Here is a 20,247-nt window from a genome sequence, read left to right as displayed (position 1 = left end):
TACCATTTCCCATTAAAATGAACCAGGGCTCTGGGGCACCTGGGTGGCTCTGTTGGTTAAGCATCTGACTTTTGCTTTCAGCTCAGGTAATGATCTCACAGTTTGTGAGTTTGAGCCCCTTGGGATTCAATCTCTCCCTCTCTCTCTCTCTGCCTCTCCCCCAACCCCATATATACCTAAACTTAAAAAAAAAAAAAAAAAAAAAAAAAAAAAAAAAAGAACCACAGCTCCCTGGAGATAAGGCTGAGTCTATATCATGGGCCGGACAATTAAATGGTTGATGAGGGACAACTTTTATTTAATCATCTAATCAAAGAGATCATAAAATTAGAATAGTAATACTTTAAAACTTGTACACAATAATCATTGATAACTCCTAAATCCTTGAGATGAAAAGCTTATGATGAACTTGATAATAAATGGATCAGAATTTAGAAACCATTGATCAGTTTGAACATTAGAAAATGAGAATGACAATTTGAGTACACAATACCACTTAGAAATATTTTATAAAACCTATCTAAATTTGATCATGCCTTCCAAGAAAGTCCAGAATGTCCTGAAGTCCAGAAAGACCAACCTAGTTTCTTTTAACAGTTGCCAGGAAAAATAAAGGAGAGGGAACCTATAGAATGAACAAGTTTTAGGAACATGTCTACCAAATGTAACATGTGGATCTTGTTTGGGTCATGATTTTAAAAAGCCAATTGCAAAATATAAATTAAATAAGTATATATATTTGAGGCAGGTGAGGAAGTTAAGCCCTGCCCAAGTATTTGGTGATTTTAAAGAAAGGTGATAATGGTACAGTGATAATGGTACAATGTTTCTTAAAAGTTACCTTAATTTTTAGAGACATATACTGAGATATTTAGGGATGAAATGATATATCTGGGATTTGCTTAAGAATAATCTCGATTTGGGGATGTGTGCGTTGGGTGGAGACGGTGATGGAGCAAGATAAACTGGTAACTTGAATCAGCTAGTGGACACATGGGATTACATTATTAACTCTAATAATTTTCACAATTAAAAAATTATAACCCATGGGGTGCCTGCGTGGCTCAGTCAGTTGAGCATCTGGCTTCAGCTCAGGTTATGATCTCACTGTTAATGGGTTCAAGCCCAGGTTATGATCTCACTGTTAGTGGGTTCGAGCCCTGCGTCGGGCTCTGTGCTGACAGCTCAGAGCCTGGGACCTGCTTTGGATTCTGTCTCCCTCTCTCTCTGGTCCTCCCCCACTCGCGCTCTGTCCTAGAGTCTTAAAATTATGTATTTATTACCTTAGATTGAAATAATCCTTTAAGGAACCGAGATCTAGCTTTTGAGCAAAGTATTTTTTGGATTAGATTGAAGTAATCTATTTGAAAATGAATGACACAGTAGTATTTGTGTCCTTATCAATAGAGACCATAGTCAGTTCAATATAATAGGTTACCCTTGTTGAAAAGAAAACCACAGGCCCCAGATGGAATCTCTTATTTTAAGGGCCCCACTTCAGCAAACCAAAAGCATAATACCTAACCTACCTGCAGTTTCAGCCACCTGAGGAATGTAACCTTTAACCAGTCAACAAGGAATCCCTGGTCAGCACTAGGAAATTTACTGATAGACCTCTTCCATTCCCCTTAGGAGAGTGACCTTGTCTACAACAGTGTACTTTTTGCCAATAATTTCCTTTTTTTCCTTTTTTTTTTTTTTTTTGCCTTTAATGATTTTTGTTTATTCTCTACACCCAAGATCGAGAGTCTCATGCTCCACTGACTCAGCCAGCCGGGCACCACCACCGCCCCACTTCTGCCTTTTAAAAACCTTCCTTTTCCTGCAGCTCAAGAGAGCTCCTTTCTTTTTGCTAGATGGGATGCTTTCATATTCATGAATTGGGCAATAAAGACAATTTGATCTTTTAAATCACTCAGTTAAATTTTTGTTGTTTATTACCTTGTAATGTGGTCTATGGCATAGTTTCTTAAAGCCCTTTCAAAGTAAGGCTGGACAAGGTGAGTAAAATGGATAACTGTTTTGACAGATAAAAAAAACAACAACACTAGCAGGATTTCAACAGTACTGTATCTGGCTTCTCTTATTCTGGCCCTATGTTGCTGCCCTTTTGTGAGATGCAGGATTCCTTCAGGAATTTTTAAATGTACCTATATTTTTAAGTAGAGAATACAGACTCCTCACTTTGGCATAAGGTCTTTCATGATGAGTCCCCTGGCCACCTCTCTACTCTCATTTCTGCCAATCCCCAAGAACACAAACAGTAAATCGGAGACTGAAAAACAATTAGAAAAAACCTCCACGCCTGGCACGGCAGTGCTGAGAAGGAAGCAACTGGTTATTATGCCTAAGACAGCGGAGGAGGGCAATCTGTTGAATAAATAGGGATCACCTAGGCCCAGATGAAGTGTAAACGGGTCCCAGACAGAACGTCTTTGGGTGAAGTAACCAAGTTACAAAGGGCCGAGAGATTTCCTGGGACCGAGTGAGGTTAGCAAGGCTGAGGTCTGAAGTGAACGGGGCAGTGAGCGGTGCTTCGGGCTCCACTCGAGACGGCACCTGACTGGGCCACATCTCGATTCCCTTCCGGGTGCGGAGGCTGCCCGCGGGGAGACGTGGCAGGGGCGAGACGGGAGGTGCGGGGCGGGTGGCCAGCCGCCCGGAGGAGGACGCGCAGCGCGTGACCCTGCGGCGCGTCACGTGCGGCGTCGGCGGCCATGGCGGGAAGCGAGCCCCGCAGCGGAGGCAGCGCCCCGCTGCCGCACCACAGCGACTGGAGCCGGCTGGAGGCCGCCATCCTCAGCGGCTGGAGGAACTTCTGGCAGTCGGTGGGCAAGGAGAGGGCAGCGCCGAGGGCCTCCCAAGAGGAGGCGGACGAGGAGGCCAGTACCCTGACGCGGCTGCCGGTGAGTGGCGGCCACCGGACGCGGAGGACCGCGGGGCCGGGCCGGGAGGGGCGCCCCGCTCGGGCGGCCTTGGGGGCCTCGCCGCGCCCGGGCCTGCGTCTGTCCCGTCCTGCAGCCATTCCGGGCCGTGTCGTCACCTGGGAATAACGGTAGAGCAGAGACGCCGAGGCTTTGACCTTTGGTCCTCCGCCGCGGGACCGATGGTCGCGGCGGAACTCACCGCAGAGAGGGCGCCCCGCTAACCGGCCGGGTCATCCTCAGGTCTTCAACCCCGCAAAGCGAGTTTTGATACTGGAACGCCCTGACGTCATTCAGGAAAAGAGGAGACCACGCCAGACTTTGTGGGTAGACTGGGGAAGCCTTCAGCGACTGTGTTCTCAGCGGCTCTCACCTCAGGTTCAGGGTCCAGAACCCCTGGGGGACCCCCCCCCCCGGAAACACTGGGCTATGACGCTGTGGTTCTTCTCCCACCGCGTGTTTCAAGCACCGACCCTCACACTTCATTGAGAAGAAGTTACAGGCGCCTCGAGGGGCGACAGGCCACAAGAATTATACACCTCATTTATTGTTAACCTCTTCAGGCAGATGGGAAAATGGAGAGACGAAAAATTTTCTTCGAAATTATTAAACTCTGTATCTCGGCTGAACTCTTGACACCTGCCTGTGACATCTATCAGAAATTGAAAACTGCAGGCTTAGAATGCCTCCAAGGGTCTCCCTTTTGTAGGGGTTCTTGGAAATAATAGATTTTATGGAGGCACTCAGATGACAGATTTATTCTTTGATTTGCTCTAATGACAAGATCAGAAGTTTGTCAGCTTCATAAAGATTTTATGTTGAAGGCTAGATTATTTCCTTAAGTAGTTTGTTCAAGTGAACGGTGTGGCAAAATATCCGTGAGAAATTAAGAATCTGGTTATTTTGCTTGAAAAATGAATGTTTCGGTGTGTCAAAAATTAAGTGTTCAGTTACGTTTCTCTTTTGGTGGCAGGAAATTAACTTCCAAATAGTAGATTTCATTAAGAATACTGACACACCGATCTTTGGTTATCTAGTATAATTCTTTACAAGTTTTGTAATTTATCATGATATAATCATTAAAAAGACAAACTCTTTGGTTGACCTTTGGTTTCCTAGTATAATAAAATAAATTTTATAATTTATTATCAGAAAACAATTTTCCAAGATAACGTTTTTCATGCCTTTTACCTATTTGCTGTTTCCATTTCAGATTGACGTACAGCTATATATTTTGTCATTTCTTTCACCTCATGATCTGTGTCAGTTGGGAAGTACAAGCCATTATTGGAATGAAACTGTACGAGATCCAATTCTGTGGAGATATTTTCTGCTGCGGGATCTTCCTTCTTGGTCTTCTGTTGACTGGAAGTCTCTTCCAGATCTAGAAATCTTAAAAAAGCCTATATCTGAGGTCACTGATGGTGCATTTTTTGACTACATGGCAGTGTGAGTATCTAGTTTTATGAATTAAAAAGAAGGTATTATATTTGACTGTATTACGAGTCAATAGTGTAAATTAGTCTTGGCTCTGCCACTAATTTGTTTCATGGAATTTGGGTCTAAGTGTCTTTTAAAAATTGAGGATTAAGTTAAATGACTTCCTTCATAGGACCCTTTCGTTTTTCACATGTTGTTATTTGCCTGTGGTGCCTGACTCTAGACTGTTTCAATAATTGTAGATAGTTCATATGCCAAGAAGTAAAACACTTGTTAAAATTATCATTATCTATAGAATACTTGTTATTTTGTTAAATGATAAATACTTTTCTGTGTCCAGAGAAAGAATGATTAGCAATTAGAGACCAGTTCTTTAGCAGGAAAGAACAACATTCTCAAGATTCTGGGAAGTAAGATTTTGTTATCCAAAAGCACTGACACTTTTAAATATCATGTAGCTGAGAGAATTAATGTTCTTGAACAATTGTAATGCATTGGATTCTATGAGGGGTGCTCTTTGTATGTTTACTTAACATGATTTTCATGCAATAAAGAAGGTATTATCCTTGTGTTACGGATGTGGAATTGAGGTTCAAAATGGTTCTGGATTTGCCTAAGGTCATATAGCTTATAAGAGACTGTTCTGGTTGGAATCCTATCATGCTGCATTAAGCATATAATGTCATTGGGTCTGGATATAACCTCCTTTATTGAGGGCCCCACATTTAAGGCATGGTAAATAAAATTAAAAGATATTTGTGTTTTAGGTAAAGATTTTAGTAGCTATAGTATTTTTTTCATATTTTATTTAAGGTATTCATATCTTTCCTTATTCTAATGCAGATGCTAAGTCTTGTGAAGCTACTAGATTAAAATGTATGTGTTATGTTATATATAATTTCAATAAGTGCTACTGTACTCTCACTTGCTAGTTGTTATTTCTACATTGTCCCACAACAAGTATATCATGCTGTGGAACCAAATTTTCCCCAGGAATAGTAATAGTCACAGTAACTACCATTCATAGTCATATAGTGTTTTTTTTTATTGAAGTATAATTAACATACAGTGTTATGTTAGTTTCAGGTGTATAATATAATGATTCAACAATTCTATGCACTTTTCAGGGCTCATCTTGATATGTGTACTCTTAACACCTTTTATATCACTCATCTCCCTACCAACCTCTCATCTGTCAACTACCAGTTTGTTCTCCGTATTTAAAAGTCTGTTTTTGGTTTTTTTTTGGTCTCTTTTGTTTTGTTCATTTGTTTTGTTTCTTAAATCTATAAATTAATTTCTGATCCATACAACCCTGGGTTAATTGTTATTGCTTAAATAATGCAGATGAAAAAAACTTAAGTTTAGACTATAAGTAGCTTATATAAATAAAGTGGTAAGGTTTGGCTAGATCTACCTAGCCTCGAAGTAGATTTTTTTTTTCCTTCTTGAATTACAAGGTTCCTAAATAAAGATCATTATCTTGTTAGGTTAGTGACTGTCTCAACCAGCTTGATTTAGTTAAAGGGATTTAGGTTTTATTTTTATTTGGGTACTACGTTTTAATTTTTGCTAACATGTAGAATTGCTAATTTAGAAATTTATAGCTATTGAAAGAAACAGTTGTTTTTTTCACATGATTCTTAGTTGGCTAGGTTATCCGTAAGGAACATTTGAGCTTCTGTGTATATGTAACACTTTTTAAACTGTTCCATTAGAGGCTGTTAATAAGAGTACTTAAGAAATTTGGTTAGGGGCACCTGGGTGGCTCAGTTGGTTAAGTGTCTGACTTCGGCTCAAGTTACGATCTTAAGGTTCATGGGTTTGAGCCCCACGTTGGGCTCTGTGCTGACAGCTCAGAGCCTGGAGCCTGCTTTGGATTCTGTGTATCCCTCTCTCTCTGCCCTACCCCACTCACACTCGCTCTCTCTCTCTCTCTCTCTCTCAAAAATAAGTAAGCATGAAAAAAAATAAAAAAAAAAGAAATTTGGTTATATTGGTGGACTTAGTGATTTTTTTCTTTTCTTTTTTTTTTTTTTTTTTTTTTTTTTTTTTACATCTAGAGATACTTATGCTAACTATCCACGTAGTTTATCTTTAGTGTGCGGTTTTTTCAATCTTGGCACTACTGACATTTCAGACCAGGTGTTTAGACCAGTTGTCCTGTGCACTGTAGGATGTTTAGCAGCATCCTTTACCTCTGTCCACTAGATACCAGTAGCACCACCCGCTGACCCCCAGTTGTAATGACAAAAATGCGTGAGAGTCATAATGACAAAAAAAGGCTGAGAATCTCTATGTAGTGAATTTTTTACAGCTGTAACAAGTGTTAGACCAAGTATTCCATAAGAAAAATCTAAATGAAAGATTAGAAAGTAAGTAACTACTTCCTGGGGAAAACTTTTTCAGCTTCTGGACCACTTCTCCCAGAGCGCCTTTGTTTTTTCCTGTCTGGCATTCAGCATACATACTATAATGGTATCTGTCCTCCATGTCCCTCCATGAGGATTCTAACTACATAATTATTATATCTCTTGTGTCTAGCAGGTTCTCAATAAACTATATATTGTTGAATGAATAACTGCCTAAATTTTTTTCTGTCCTGATTTTCTAATTGTGACAATTTTATATAGCTATAAAATGTGCTGTCCATATACAAGAAGATCCTTGAAATCTAGCCGTCCTATGTATGGAGCTGTCACGTCATTTTTACACTCATTGATCATTCAGAATGAACCACGATTTGCTATGTTTGGACCAGGTTTGGAAGAACTGAATACATCTTTGGTGTTGAGCTTGATGTCTTCTCAGGAGCTTTGCCCAACAGCTGGCTTGCCTCAGAGGCAGATTGATGGTAATTTTCATGTTAATCTATAGTATATAATAACTAAAGCACTTTGAACTTGATACTTATGTTGAATAATAAATTAATTTTTAATTAATTACATCATTGATGTAATGAAATAATAGTAATTTGGTGAATAGGAGCCCCCTCCTTGGTCCCAGTGGGTTGAAAGAATTGATTTACTTTTTTATAAGAGGTGAGCTTTCCTTTATTTTCTCAAGTTTGTGTAATCCAGAATGTAAGATTATGTGAAAGTAAGTTATATGTTATCAAGATGTTTGTACAGTATTTACCATATGTTAAAAGAATGTTAACAGCGAAAATCATTCAGCATCTACTGTGTGCAAAGTACTTTGCTATATATTGGAATTTTTAAAAAGACCTCAATTAATACTTTCCTCTTCTTTCTATGAAAACAATAAGTTAGTTGGCATGCAGGAGATATAATAAACATACCTAACAGTATAATCTAGCTTTGCTTTCCTCATTCATTTATTGAGAGCACCTATTAGATACTAAAGGTGCAGAGATTTAAAACAAATATCAGCAGGGGCGCCTGGGTGGCGCAGTCGGTTAAGCGTCCGACTTCAGCCAGGTCACGATCTCGCGGTCTGTGAGTTCGAGCCCCGCGTCAGGCTCTGGGCTGATGGCTCGGAGCCTGGAGCCTGTTTCCGATTCTGTGTCTCCCTCTCTCTCTGCCCCTCCCCCGTTCATGCTCTGTCTCTCTCTGTCCCAAAAATAAAAATAAAAAAAAACAAAAACAAAAAAAAAAAACGTTGAAAACAAATATCAGCAATCTTTGTCCTGAAGATACTTAGTTTAGGTAAGGGCAGAGACAAGTATGAAGGTGATTCGTGTATGGTATAATTAGCCTCCTGGGTAGAAAGATAAGGGTCAAAGAAGGCTCCATGTTGAACACGATGCCTTATTTGAATCATTAAGATGAATTAAAAGAGGCCGTTAAAATAAGGGTAAAAGTATTATGAGCAGTGAGCACTACATTTCTAAAAGCACAAAATTCTGGATACATGTGACCTTTTGAAGTAGCTCTGTGTGTCTACAGTGGGGCTAGGTGAGAAGACACCTGTATGTCATGCTTAAGCATTTGGGAGCTGTCGAAAGATTTTAAGCAGAAGAGCGAGATGATCAAGATTGTATTTGAGAAAGATCTGGCTTCTAAGTGGAAAATTGATTAGAAGAGGCTATAAAGATGTGGAGACTCATTAAGAAACCACTATAATACTGTGAAGAAAGTATGAAGGATACAGTGTTGACTGATTATGTATTGGCAGTATTTCTGATGTGGTTTTCGTATTGGATGATGGTGCCATTCACTAGGGTAAGGAAACACAGGAGGAGGAAGAGAAACTTTACAGAGATCTGTATAGGGAGAATGACAGCCACTCTTTGGAGTATGCTGACTTTGATAACTCTGGGAGATATAAGTAGAGATGCCCGCTATAAGCAATCCACTTGTGTGAAAGCTGCATTAGGGCAGGCTAGCTTTATTCTTGGCTGTCAGGCATGTAATAGACTGTCAACATGTATATTTGATGAATGAATGAACAAATGACTTTGTGGATTACTCTATGCATCCAGATCTTAAGAGTAAGATCTGGGTTAGAAATCAAGATTGGGAAATCATAGGGTGTCTGTGTGGACTTGAGAGTTTTTGAGTATAGAGAGGAATATTGTGAACCAGGTGCTGAAATCTTCAGTGAATGTTTAGAGGAAGGGGTTGTCAAATGTCATAAATGACATCCTAAATGTCATGGATATCATAAATGATGAGGCTGAGGAAGGGGAGATGGTCCTGCAGCTGAATGGTGTGTCCAAAAAGAGATGAAGTTTCAAAGAGAGCTGGTGAGTAATAGGACATGGAAGTGAGGAGTAAAGAGAACATTGACTCCACCTCTTTGTCCTGAGATATGAGAGGATAAGCAATTTTGTTAATTGAGAGTCTTCTGCAAGAAAAGCAGCATTTAAGGGCAGGCCAGTTTCAGATAAGGCTGTGAGGTGGAACACTTTAAGAAGAGGTTGGGGATATGGGGAAATTTGCTGATGATGAAATGTTAATTTTATTCTTCAGACAACAGCAGAAGTGTTTGTTTTGAAAATGCCAATCTATGCCTCAAACGCCACAAGATCAGGGAAGAATAGAGGGATGGGTCATTGGCAAGGTCGTACAGAACAGCATGGAGATCATACTGGGCTGAGGTTAGATGTATTGAGAGGGTAATCTCTGGAAATTAAACTGAGAAAAACAAAAATCAGAGATATAGTAGAATTTGTTTCTTTGATCTCTTTGGGGATCTCTTTGGGGAATTTGTGTACCAGACCTGGTGGCCAGGGGACTAGGGTCATGCTTGCAGTCTCAGCCACCAGGATCTCTACCTATGTGTTGCCTGGAATGGTGACATAGGATGGCATGGCAGGTTTATTTAAGTAACTAGATTGGCTGTAATTCATGGATCGATGATATGAAAGGTGGAGTTGTCCTAAAGAGGTAAGTAAACGTGAGATTATATCAAGTTGTTTTTGAAGAGCGATGGCTTTGAAGGAAAGAGAAATAATTAGGCATTTTCAAGCCATCTTTCCAGTTGCTGTCAGAAGAGTGGACAGTAGGGGACAAAAGTGGATGTAGGAGACTGGTAAAAAGTGATTGCAAAAGTCCAGGTGATAGGTATGATAATTTAGACTAAAAGGAGGGAGTGAGGATGGAGAGAAATAGATCTAAAAGGACATTTACATAGCAAAAAGAAATAGAGCCATAGAAGAAAGAGGGATCTTTTCATAATGCAAGAGGAGAATCAGCTCCTGAGTGTTAATACATCCAAAGAAGGGAAGATGTTAAGAAAGAAGGAAAAATGACAATGTTGAATAATTCAGGTAAAGGTAGTAAGAAGCTAGTGTTTAGCTAGGAGTTTTACATATACAGTCTTACTTAATGCTTACAGTATCTCTAGGAAGTATGTATTTCTATATTTTGATGTCAAAACTTTGGCTCACAAAATATGACAATGTGTGACAAATGCAGATTATAACCCAAGTCTAATTCCAAATTTCAGTATCTGCATATTTCCTCAATTTTCTGAGGTGATACTGGTGAGTCCCCATCAATTTATATGTATATGTATATATATATTAAAAAAATTTTTTTTTCTTAATGTTTATTTATTTTTGAGAGAGACCGAGACAGAATGTGAGTGGGTTAGGGGCAGAGAGAGAGGGAGACACAAAATCTGAAGCAGGCTCCAGGCTGTAAGCAGAGCCCGACGCGGGGCTCAAACTCACGAGCTGTGAGATCATGACCTGAGCCGAAGTCAGACGCTCAACCGACTGAGCCACCCAGGTGCCCCGACTCCCCATCAATTTAAAAACATTTTCAGAAGGAGAAAAAAGCCATTTCACTGAATGTATACATGGAGTATATGACTAATGAGAAACATAAAAGTTGGTAAATGAATCTTGAGGATAGATAGTAGCTGTTATGATGCAGCTGCTACTGATATGATACAGAAGGGAAAGCTCTAAGCCTAGCAGTTCTTTGTTCTTTTTTTTTTTTTAATTTTTTTTTTCAACGTTTTTTATTTATTTTTGGGACAGAGAGAGACAGAGCATGAACGGGGGAGGGGCAGAGAGAGAGGGAGACACAGAATCGGAAACAAGCTCCAGGCTCCGAGCCATCAGCCCAGAGCCTGACGCGGGGCTCGAACTCACAGACCGCGAGATCATGACCTGGCTGAAGTCGGACGCTTAACCGACTGCGCCACCCAGGCACCCCAGTTCTTTGTTCTTTATCCATATTTTTATTGCCATATAAATGAAAATTGCATACTGGCATCTTTTCTTCAACATAAACATTTCATTTTATTCCAAAGCTGTGTGTAACTTGTCATGGACTTTTTAGTTGCTCATTTTGCTTGCACTGGGTAATTTTTTTCAATCTGATGTTTTTCTATATTTATTAATGACTTGTTTTGATAACTGAAATTTTCTTCTTTAGGTATTGGATCAGGAGTCAGTTTTCAGTTGAGCAACCAACATAAATTCAACATCCTGATATTATATTCCACTACCAGGTAAGGCTGCCTACTTGGTGGCCTGCCTGAGGCATCAGGACTTCGATACTTTAGGGGGATGGTGCTTGTTTAGTGTCTGTTTATGTTTTATATTTACATTTTTCTTATAGAAAGGAAAGAGATAGAGCAAGAGAAGAACATACAAGTGCTGTTAACAAGATGTTCAGTCTACAGAATGAAGGAGATGATCAGCAAGGAAGCCGGTATAGTGTAATTCCACAAATTCAGAAGGTGTGTGAAGTTGTTGATGGGTTCATCTATGTTGCAAACGCTGAAGCTCATAAAAGTAAGCATTATCTTATTTTCTTTTGAAGAGCACGTTTCTTTTTTTTCTTTTTTTGCAAAGCAAGTAAGACATTTTTAGGCTTTACTGTGACTTTTTAAGCATATGATGGTTAATTTAATAAAAGTGATTCTATGACCATTACTGTTAATAGTGGGCTTTCAAACTTTGATGTGCATTAGGATCACTTGGGGAGCTTGTTAAAAACATACCTGCCTGATTCCTACTCTGATGGATTTTAATTCATAGATTTGGGTTGGTTCTTGGGCATCTGTTTTTTTAATGAGCACTTATAGAATTCTGATGCATATCAAAGTTGGATACTATAACTACATAGTATTTCTTTGCTGTATGCTTCTGCACTTGTTATTGATGTTTTGTCTGCTTCTGGTTCTGTTCAAATAATTTATGCAGATAACTGAAAAATTTTTACCTTTGTTTCAGTTGTCCAGATAGATGTGTGGGGTGGAGTATTTAATTAAGTAGATTAGTTAACACTCACTACATATTCAGAATAATTGCCCTTCACATTGTTATTTAGGCATAAAATCAGAGTATTACTGGGTCACAAGCGAGTGTTATAATTTTTCTCCAAAATCTTTTGTGAATAAGTTAGGGCATGAATATATACTACATTGTCCTCACTCAGAACAAGGTAGCAGTAGCCACTCAACTGCCGAAAGAATTTAAAGTTTATGATGCACTGAAGTTAACCACAGCAACAAAAGCTAAGTCCAGCTCAACTACTGACTGGTTGGACTCAACCACTGCATTAGTCACCTAACAGAAGAAGCAGCATGCCCATGTCTGGGAATAGATTTTCTTTACCTCAGTCTCTACTGTTCTTTTACATAAAACATTTAACATTAAATTAAAAATTATAAGACACAAAAAAATAAAAAATGACCCATTGTCCAGAGACAAAGCAATCAGTGGAATCAGACCCAGAGATGACCCAGATGTTGCCACTCTCAGGGACATTGAAATAACTATGATTAATATGTTAAAGGATCTAGTGGAAAAAATGGAAAATATGTGTGAACAGATAGGGATTTGCAGCAGAGGAGGAGGAAGTTATGAAAACATAAAATGGGAATGCTAAATGTGAATATATAACAGGTGAATGGGAAACAGGTGAACAGTTTCCTTAATAGATTTAAGGAAATAAACCTTTGGTGAACCTGAAGATAAATTAATTGAAATTATCCAAATTAAAACCTAGAGAAAAGAGGAGTGGGGAGCATCTAAGAACTGGAGGAACCCATCAAGGGAAACAACTGAGGGGTCAGCATACTTTTTCTTAAGAGGCCACATAGTAAATATTTTAGGTGTATAATAAGCCATATGATCTCTCACAGTTACTCAGCTCAGCTGTTAAAGTGCAAAAGTAGCCATAGGGAATTTATAGTGAATGGGCATGACTGTTTTAGAAAAAATTTATATTTATAAAAATAGATCCATAGAATGTAGTATTGCCAGTCCCTGATCTAACTCATATGTAACTGATCTTCCCAAAACATGAAGAAATGAAATAAGGAAAAAGAAATTTTTGAACAGATATTGGCCAAATGTATTTCAAAATAACTAAAAGACAACAGACCATAGATCCAAGATACTCAGAGAACTCCAAATAAATAAATAAATAAAATACATAAGTAAAAAATACATCTAGATACATTATAGCCAAACTGATGAAAACTAAAGACTAAGAGATTATCTTGAAGGCAGTGAAAGCAAAAGGAAGCATACATAGAGAGGGCCAAAGATAAAGACACAGAATTCCTGAAAGAATTGCTGAAGGCAGTGAAGGGAAGTCTTTACAGTATTGTAAAGCAGGAAAAATCTTACATCCAGCAAAGGTACCTTTCAAAAATGAAGACAGAGTCAAGACTTTCAGACAAAACCTGAGAAAGTTCATTATCTGCAGATTTGCATTACAAGAAATATTAAAGAAAGCTCTTCAAGCAGAAGACTGTGATACCAGATAGAAAATTGGATCTTAAAAAAAAAAAAAGAAGAGGAGCCCTGGGATGGCTACACGGTTTCCATATATATATATATATATATATATATATATATATACATACATATATATATATACACATATGTCCATATGTATATATGTCCATATATATATGTCCATATATATATCCATATATATATTTTCCCTTAATTTAACTTTTTTATAATTATGTGAAGGAAAAATAATAACAATTATCGTGGGGGCACCTGGGTGGCTCAGTCAGTTGAACATCCGACTTCGGCTCAGGTCATGATCTCATGACTTGTGAGTTCGAGCCCCACGTCGGGCTCTGTGCTGACAGCTCAGAGCCTGGAGCCTGCTTTGGATTCTGTGTCTCCCTTTCTCTCTGCCCCTCCTCTGCTTGCATGCTGTCTTTCTCTCTCTCAAAAAAAAAAAAAAAAAAAAAAACATTAAAAAATAAAAAAAAATAATGTATTGTGGCTATATGATATTTTTAAGATATATAATAATACAAACAGCATGGAAGAGAACAAATGGAAATTCACTGGTACAAGGTTCTCCTATATGTAAAGTTGTATAATACTAAGTAGACTGTTACAAGTTAAAAATGTACATTGTAAATCCTTGAGCAACCACTAAAAAATGTGTGAGAGAGGTACAATTAAATAAGTCAGTAGTTAAGGTAAAATGGAATCATTACAAAACACAGTTCAAAGAAGGTAGGATAAAGGAACAAAGAACAGATGGGACAAGTAAAAAAATCTAAGAGATCTATGATAGATTTAAATGGACCCTGTTGATAATCACATTATAATGTTCATTCATTTTCTATTAATATATAACAAATTCTCTCCAACCTAGTGCTTAAAACAACACCTGTTTATTAGCCTATAGTTCTCTATATCAGAAGTTTGCACAGCTTCTTCTGGTTGGGTTCTCAGCTTAGGGTTTTACAGGCTGAAATCAGAGTGAGATGGGTTGCATCACTTTCTGGTGGCTCTGGGGAAAAATCTGCTTCCTAACTCACTGAAATTATTGGCTGAATTCCGTTCCTTACTGTTGTAGGACTGAGCTGTTTTCTTACTGACTGTCAGCTGGGGCTGAATCAGCTTTTAGAAGCTATCTTCATTTCTTGCCTTGTGACTCCCTCTTGTCTTCAGATCCAGCCAATACAGAATCTTTCTCACCAAGAGAACTTCATCTCTTCTCTTAGGTCAGCTTCACTGAGGATAATCTCTCATTCTTGAAGTCATATTTGTCTTATCATGTAGTCTGCTCAGGGCAGTGATATCCCATCACTGATTCTAGATTCCTCCCACACTTAAAGGGTAAGAGATTATACAATGGTGTGAATCATTGGGAGACCTTTTAGAATTTTGACTACCTCACAATGTCAATGATTTATACACGCCAAAGAAAGGCAAAGATTGCTAGTTTTAATAAAGAGCTGGATTCAACTATATGTTTAAATTGTTTAAACTAAGGCCTTTGAAAGAAAGGGTAGTTTTAGCTACAAAATTTGTGAGAGGAAAATATCTATATCAAAGTATTTTTATTTTCAAACTGTAAAGACATCTGAATGGTACTGTGACTATTTTTGCCCTCTAATATTACCAAAATTCCTATCCTTGAAGACTACTTAATGTAATTTTATGATAGATCGTAAATGAACAGCTGTAAATAAACAGCAATAGAGGCACTTTATTATGTTTGTATCCTGGTAATTTTTTTTTTATTTCCTTGTTTTGTTTATTTTAAAAATCACTATAAGTAATGCAAATTAAGGGTTTTGACTACATTCTTTAGGACATGAATGGCAAGATGAATTTTCTCGTATTTTGGCAATGACAGATCCAGCTTTTGGATCTTCAGGAAGACCTATGCTGGTTTTATCTTGTATTTCTCAAGCAGATGTAAAAAGAATGCCTTGTTTTTATTTGGCTCATGAGCTGCGTCTAAATCTTCTGAACCACCCATGGATGGTAAGGTCTTACTTTCTCTGGTGAGAAAAATCTTATTTTTATTTTTCACTATTCTCTATTTGATTTTATTCTTTCCTACTCATTCTCTTTAATGAAATCACATTCTAAAGTTAGTTTTAATAGCTTAATCAGTGGGAGATTGTCAGTTGGTATCACTGTTTCACCTGATCAATTTGTTCTCTACTTGCCTTTCCTACCATAGATACAGTAAATCAGTTGGCCATTGTTTTGGTTTTTTTTTTTTGACGTTGGTGTCATGTTTTTTTTAAACATGAATGTAATATGCTCTAACGGTCATCAAAAATACAAGTTCTATCTTACTATTTCTTGCTTTCCAAATTTTATTTTAATCATGGAACCCTTTCTTCAATGAAACCTTACATGAAAGCTCCTAGGTAAAATAAAGAAAAATTAAAATTGGAAATACTTATGCTTAAAAAGATACAGGATTTTCTTCCTTCCTCCCCCTACACCTTCCACGGAGCCCTGAAGACTCTTTGGAACACAGTTCGAAAACAACTGATAAAGGCGTCCCTTCCTGGGTGGTGGGAGTTTTAGCTTACCATTAAGAAGAGTGGCAGTCTTTAAAAAAAAATTTTTTTTAACGTTTATTTATTTTTGAGACATAGAGCATGAACGGGGGGAGGGTCAGAGAGAGAGAGGGAGACACAGAATCTGAAACAGGCTCCAGGTTCTGAGCTGTCAGCACAGAGCACGACGAGGGGCTTGAACTCAACGAACCGCGAGATCATGACCTGAGCCACAGTCTGACGCTTAACCGACTGAGCCACCCAGGTGCCCCAAGAAGAGTGGCAGTCTTAAAGACACGTTTTTGCAACTGGATAGCACATTTATCATCTGAATAGCTGGATTCTTTCAAAAATGTTTTAGTTTTCGAAGTGGATATTTTGGAGAATTTTTTTTTTTTTCTGATACAAACAAGTCATTGAAATGATAGTTTTTCCCATTCCCAAAGCTGAGTTCTAAGATACGTAATAAGCCTCATATTGGTAATAAATTATAGACATAAGAGAAGATCATATTTTTTTATCTAAGTTACATAGAAGACAAAATTTGAATGACTCACCCAAAGTTTATTGGGATTTTTTAAACTGTATTCTTTTGTTAATATCTAGAAAAATGTTTCTTTTAATCATAAGATTTTGGACTCAGTTTCTTACAGTGATCTCTCTTATCTGCTCATAGGTCCAGGATACAGAGGCTGAAACTCTAACTGGTTTTTTGAATGGCATTCAGTGGATTCTTGAAGAAGTAGAGTCTAAGCATGCAAGATGATCCTTCTTTTAGACCTTGAGAACTGAAACCATTTGAAACCTGTTACTAAGGTCATGATGTGGATATTTGCTCAGTCAGCTCATTTTGTCCTGCCTTTTTGCAGGTGGGCTTTATATTGGAACAGCTGTAGCTTCTATGTTTTTTACATAATTTTTACTTTTTACTTTAAATCAATTACAAGAAAAAAACTTTCAGTGCTAGTATTTAGCCCCAAAATGAACCCTTTAAGATTTTTTTGATAACTTTTATATTTTTCTTTTTTAAAATATTAAATTCTAGAAAAAACAAGTTTGTACCTCTGTCATTCCTTGTGATTTCTCTTTTCAGTTCAGAGATTGCCCTGGTGGAAAATAACAAATTTGCCAAATTTTCTATAGGTTCTTTTCAAGGGTCCTTAACTGGTTATCAGAAGTTTTTATGTATTCTTAATAAATATATTGCTTATAGTCTGGAATATTCTTTGGAATTGCATTTAATATTATGGTCCTACAACTTCTGGGTTTTCTCCTGAGACAGTAGAAATTAACTTGGTATCATATTTCATACTAATTACGTGAAAATAACTTTCCTGGAAGTTCTTGCTATTTCAGATAACTTTGAAGGCTCATAAGGTTCTAAAGTCAAATTGTATTCCATCCTCCTAGAGAAAACATTCCATTAAGACATGTTCATAAGACTTCCTCACAAATTGCACTTTGCAGAGGAAATGTTACAGCTTTCCTGTCACATTGGAAGTGAGGAATTTTAAGATTGTAATAAAAAGAGCATAGTATTTGGGTTAGCATTAGGGTTAGTGTTAAAAAAAAAAAAAAGTGTAGTAGTATTAGTGGCGCTGGACCCAAGATATAGCCTACAACCTATGAGTGGGTGCTACTCCAAAAAAGGTAACTCCTGTGTCTTGGGTACACTCATCCAGAACTTGGTTTCAGCAGCATGGTAGTCGGGGGCTGGATGGGAAATGCTAACATCCTGCTCCTGGGAAGATATTTCTCCAACTTAGGTAGTATGGTTTTGCTTCCTTGGCTGCCACAGTCTAGATTGGCGTTTCCATCTTGCTGAGTTAGAGGAGGGAAGGAGGCAGTGAGTCTTGGCTCAAATCCCAGACACTTGATGTTCTTATTGAGTTTTAGTAGACTTTTAAAAAATGCTTCTTCATTTACTGTATGCTTTGGGGACCATTTACAGAGTCTTTAAATGGTTGTTTGTTTAAAAATAATTTTCTCCAGTTTCTCTAGGGAGCTATTCCATGGAATTCCTTATGTTATTATGCCAAAAGTAGATCTCCTTATTTTGCTTTTATTATTTGTAGTTTGTCACCTCATTGATTTCTGATATTGGTAACTTATGTCATTTTTCTTCTTGAGCAGTCTGGCTGAAATTTTATTCTCAAACACCTTTTGGTTTTTATTGATTGATTCTGCATTTCATTGATTTATGCTCTAACTTCTCTTTTTCTGCTTTAAAATTTTTTTGAACTTTCATTTTCTCTTTTCTAGTTCCTTTTTTTCATTTCTATTATTTAAGATAGAAATTTAGGTCATTGATTCTCATTTTTTTTAAATAAGATTTAAAGCTATCTATTTTCTCCTAAGCCCTCTATAGCAGCATGAACACATTTTGAAATATTTTGTATTTATTATTATGCAGTTAAAATGTATTCTAATGCCTTGAGATTACTTTTCAATCCATGGATTATTTAGTATTGTTTTAGTGTTGTTTAATATCTATTACCTATATATTTGGTAATTTGTCAATATTTGCTATTGACATGTAATTAAATCTCTTTTTTCAGAGAGCACACTCTAAAATTTCAATCTTTTTAAATTTGTTGAGTCTTGCTTTGTGGCCCAGCTTTATGGTCTATTCTGGTGAATATGCTACATGAACTTGAAAAGAATTTATATTCTGTAGTTGTTAGGTAGAATATTTTATAGCTATCTATTATCTCAAAACCATTGATAAATTTCAGATTCTATATTGGCTACATTGATTTTTCTTAAAGATTTTATGTTTAACTAATCTCTACATGCAACATGGGGCTCAAACCTGCTAAACTGAGATCAGGAGTCACATGCTCCACTGACTGAGCCAACTGGGTGCCCCATATTGATTTTTATATAGTTGTATCAGTTACCAATAGTCATTAAAATTCTTAAGTATGGGGTGGGAGGGAGGGGAGGGTGGGTGATGGGTATTGAGGAGGGCACCTTTTGGGATGAGCACTGGGTGTTGTATGGGAACCAATTTGACAATAAGTTTCATATATTGGAAAAAAAAATCTTAAGTATGATTATAGAATTGCCTATTTTTCCTTTTAACTGTCAGCTTTTGCTTACTGAGTTTTGATGATGGTTTAAGGTGCACATACATATATGACTTTTATTTTCCTGATGAATCGATCCTTCTATCATTATTAATAATGGTCTTTTTGCCGATAACACTCATTGGGTTTGAAACCCATTCTCTAATATTAATATAACCCCTTCAGGATTTAAAAAACGAAACACTGTTCTCATGGTATATCCTTCAAAATCTGTCTTTAAATTTTAAGTGTATCTCTTGCAGATAGAATATAGCAAGTTTTGCTTTTTCTTTTTCCATTCTGGCAATACCTACATTTTAATTAGAATGTTTAGGTCATTTACATCTAATGTAATTATGGATAGGATTGGTTTCAGATCTATCATTTTATTATTTGTTTATCCCCTCTTTACTATTGTGTCTATTCTTTCTGTTTTGGATATTTCAGTGTTTTTTAGAAATCAATTTAAGTTTTTCTGTTAGCTTTTTTTAGCATGTCTCTGAATTTTTTAGAGGTTGCTCTAGTGATTGCAGTGTATTTCCTTAGCTTTTGAAAGTTTTCTTATAGTTAACATTGTTCCAATTTGTATAATATGTAGAAATGGTGTAACTGTGTAAGTTTTATTCTTCTCACCACTTTTTGCTACAGCTGTTAAATGCATTATACCGGCATATGTTGTAAATCCCAGAAGACAGTGTTAATAGATTTTGCTCAAACAGTACATATATATTATAAGGAAATTAAAAGAAGAAACATTTTACAAAATAATGAAAGTGGTCTTATATTTTTTTAAGATATATAAAATACTGGGTTGACATTTTTATTCTTTCAGCCCTCTCAAGATGGTTTTTTGTTCTCTTCTAAGCTTTGTAATTTCTGATAAAAAGTTATTTACTAATTACATCTTTATTCTCTTGCATGTAATTTACCCCTTTTTTTTCTTCTTCTTTTATGTTTACTTTTTATCTTGGCTTCCAGCAGTTTAACTACAGTGTGCCTAGATATGGCCTTGTTTATTATTATCCATCTTGGGAGTTACTAGGCATATTGAATATTGAAATTCATGTCATTCACCAAGTTTGTGAAATTTTTGGTCACTATTTCTTCAA

The 20,247-nt window shown here is 37.1% G+C and overlaps 1 protein-coding gene across 5 annotated transcripts; it reads left to right on the top strand.

The window, feature by feature from the left end:
- Positions 1-1,930: 1,930 nt before the first annotated feature.
- FBXO4 (F-box protein 4) lies at positions 1,931-17,290 on the top strand. 5 transcript variants are annotated; one of them, XM_042995637.1, is made up of 7 exons: positions 1,932-2,906; positions 4,138-4,373; positions 6,998-7,218; positions 11,216-11,291; positions 11,402-11,577; positions 15,470-15,540; positions 16,747-17,290. In XM_042995637.1, exons 1-7 carry the CDS (start codon positions 2,718-2,720, stop codon positions 16,834-16,836), a joined length of 1,059 nt encoding a protein of 352 aa, XP_042851571.1. In that variant the 5' UTR covers positions 1,932-2,717; the 3' UTR covers positions 16,837-17,290. The 5 variants fall into 5 exon arrangements, with proteins under 5 accessions (XP_042851577.1, XP_042851571.1, XP_042851565.1 ...); XM_042995631.1 differs by having other exon boundaries at positions 15,365-15,560; XM_042995627.1 differs by having other exon boundaries at positions 1,934-2,906; positions 15,365-15,540.
- Positions 17,291-20,247: the final 2,957 nt, after the last annotated feature.

This window comes from Panthera tigris, chromosome A1 (assembly GCF_018350195.1).
Source record: "Panthera tigris isolate Pti1 chromosome A1, P.tigris_Pti1_mat1.1, whole genome shotgun sequence".
Taxonomy (NCBI): domain Eukaryota; kingdom Metazoa; phylum Chordata; class Mammalia; order Carnivora; family Felidae; genus Panthera; species Panthera tigris.
This window is presented reverse-complemented; position numbering and strand designations above follow the sequence as displayed.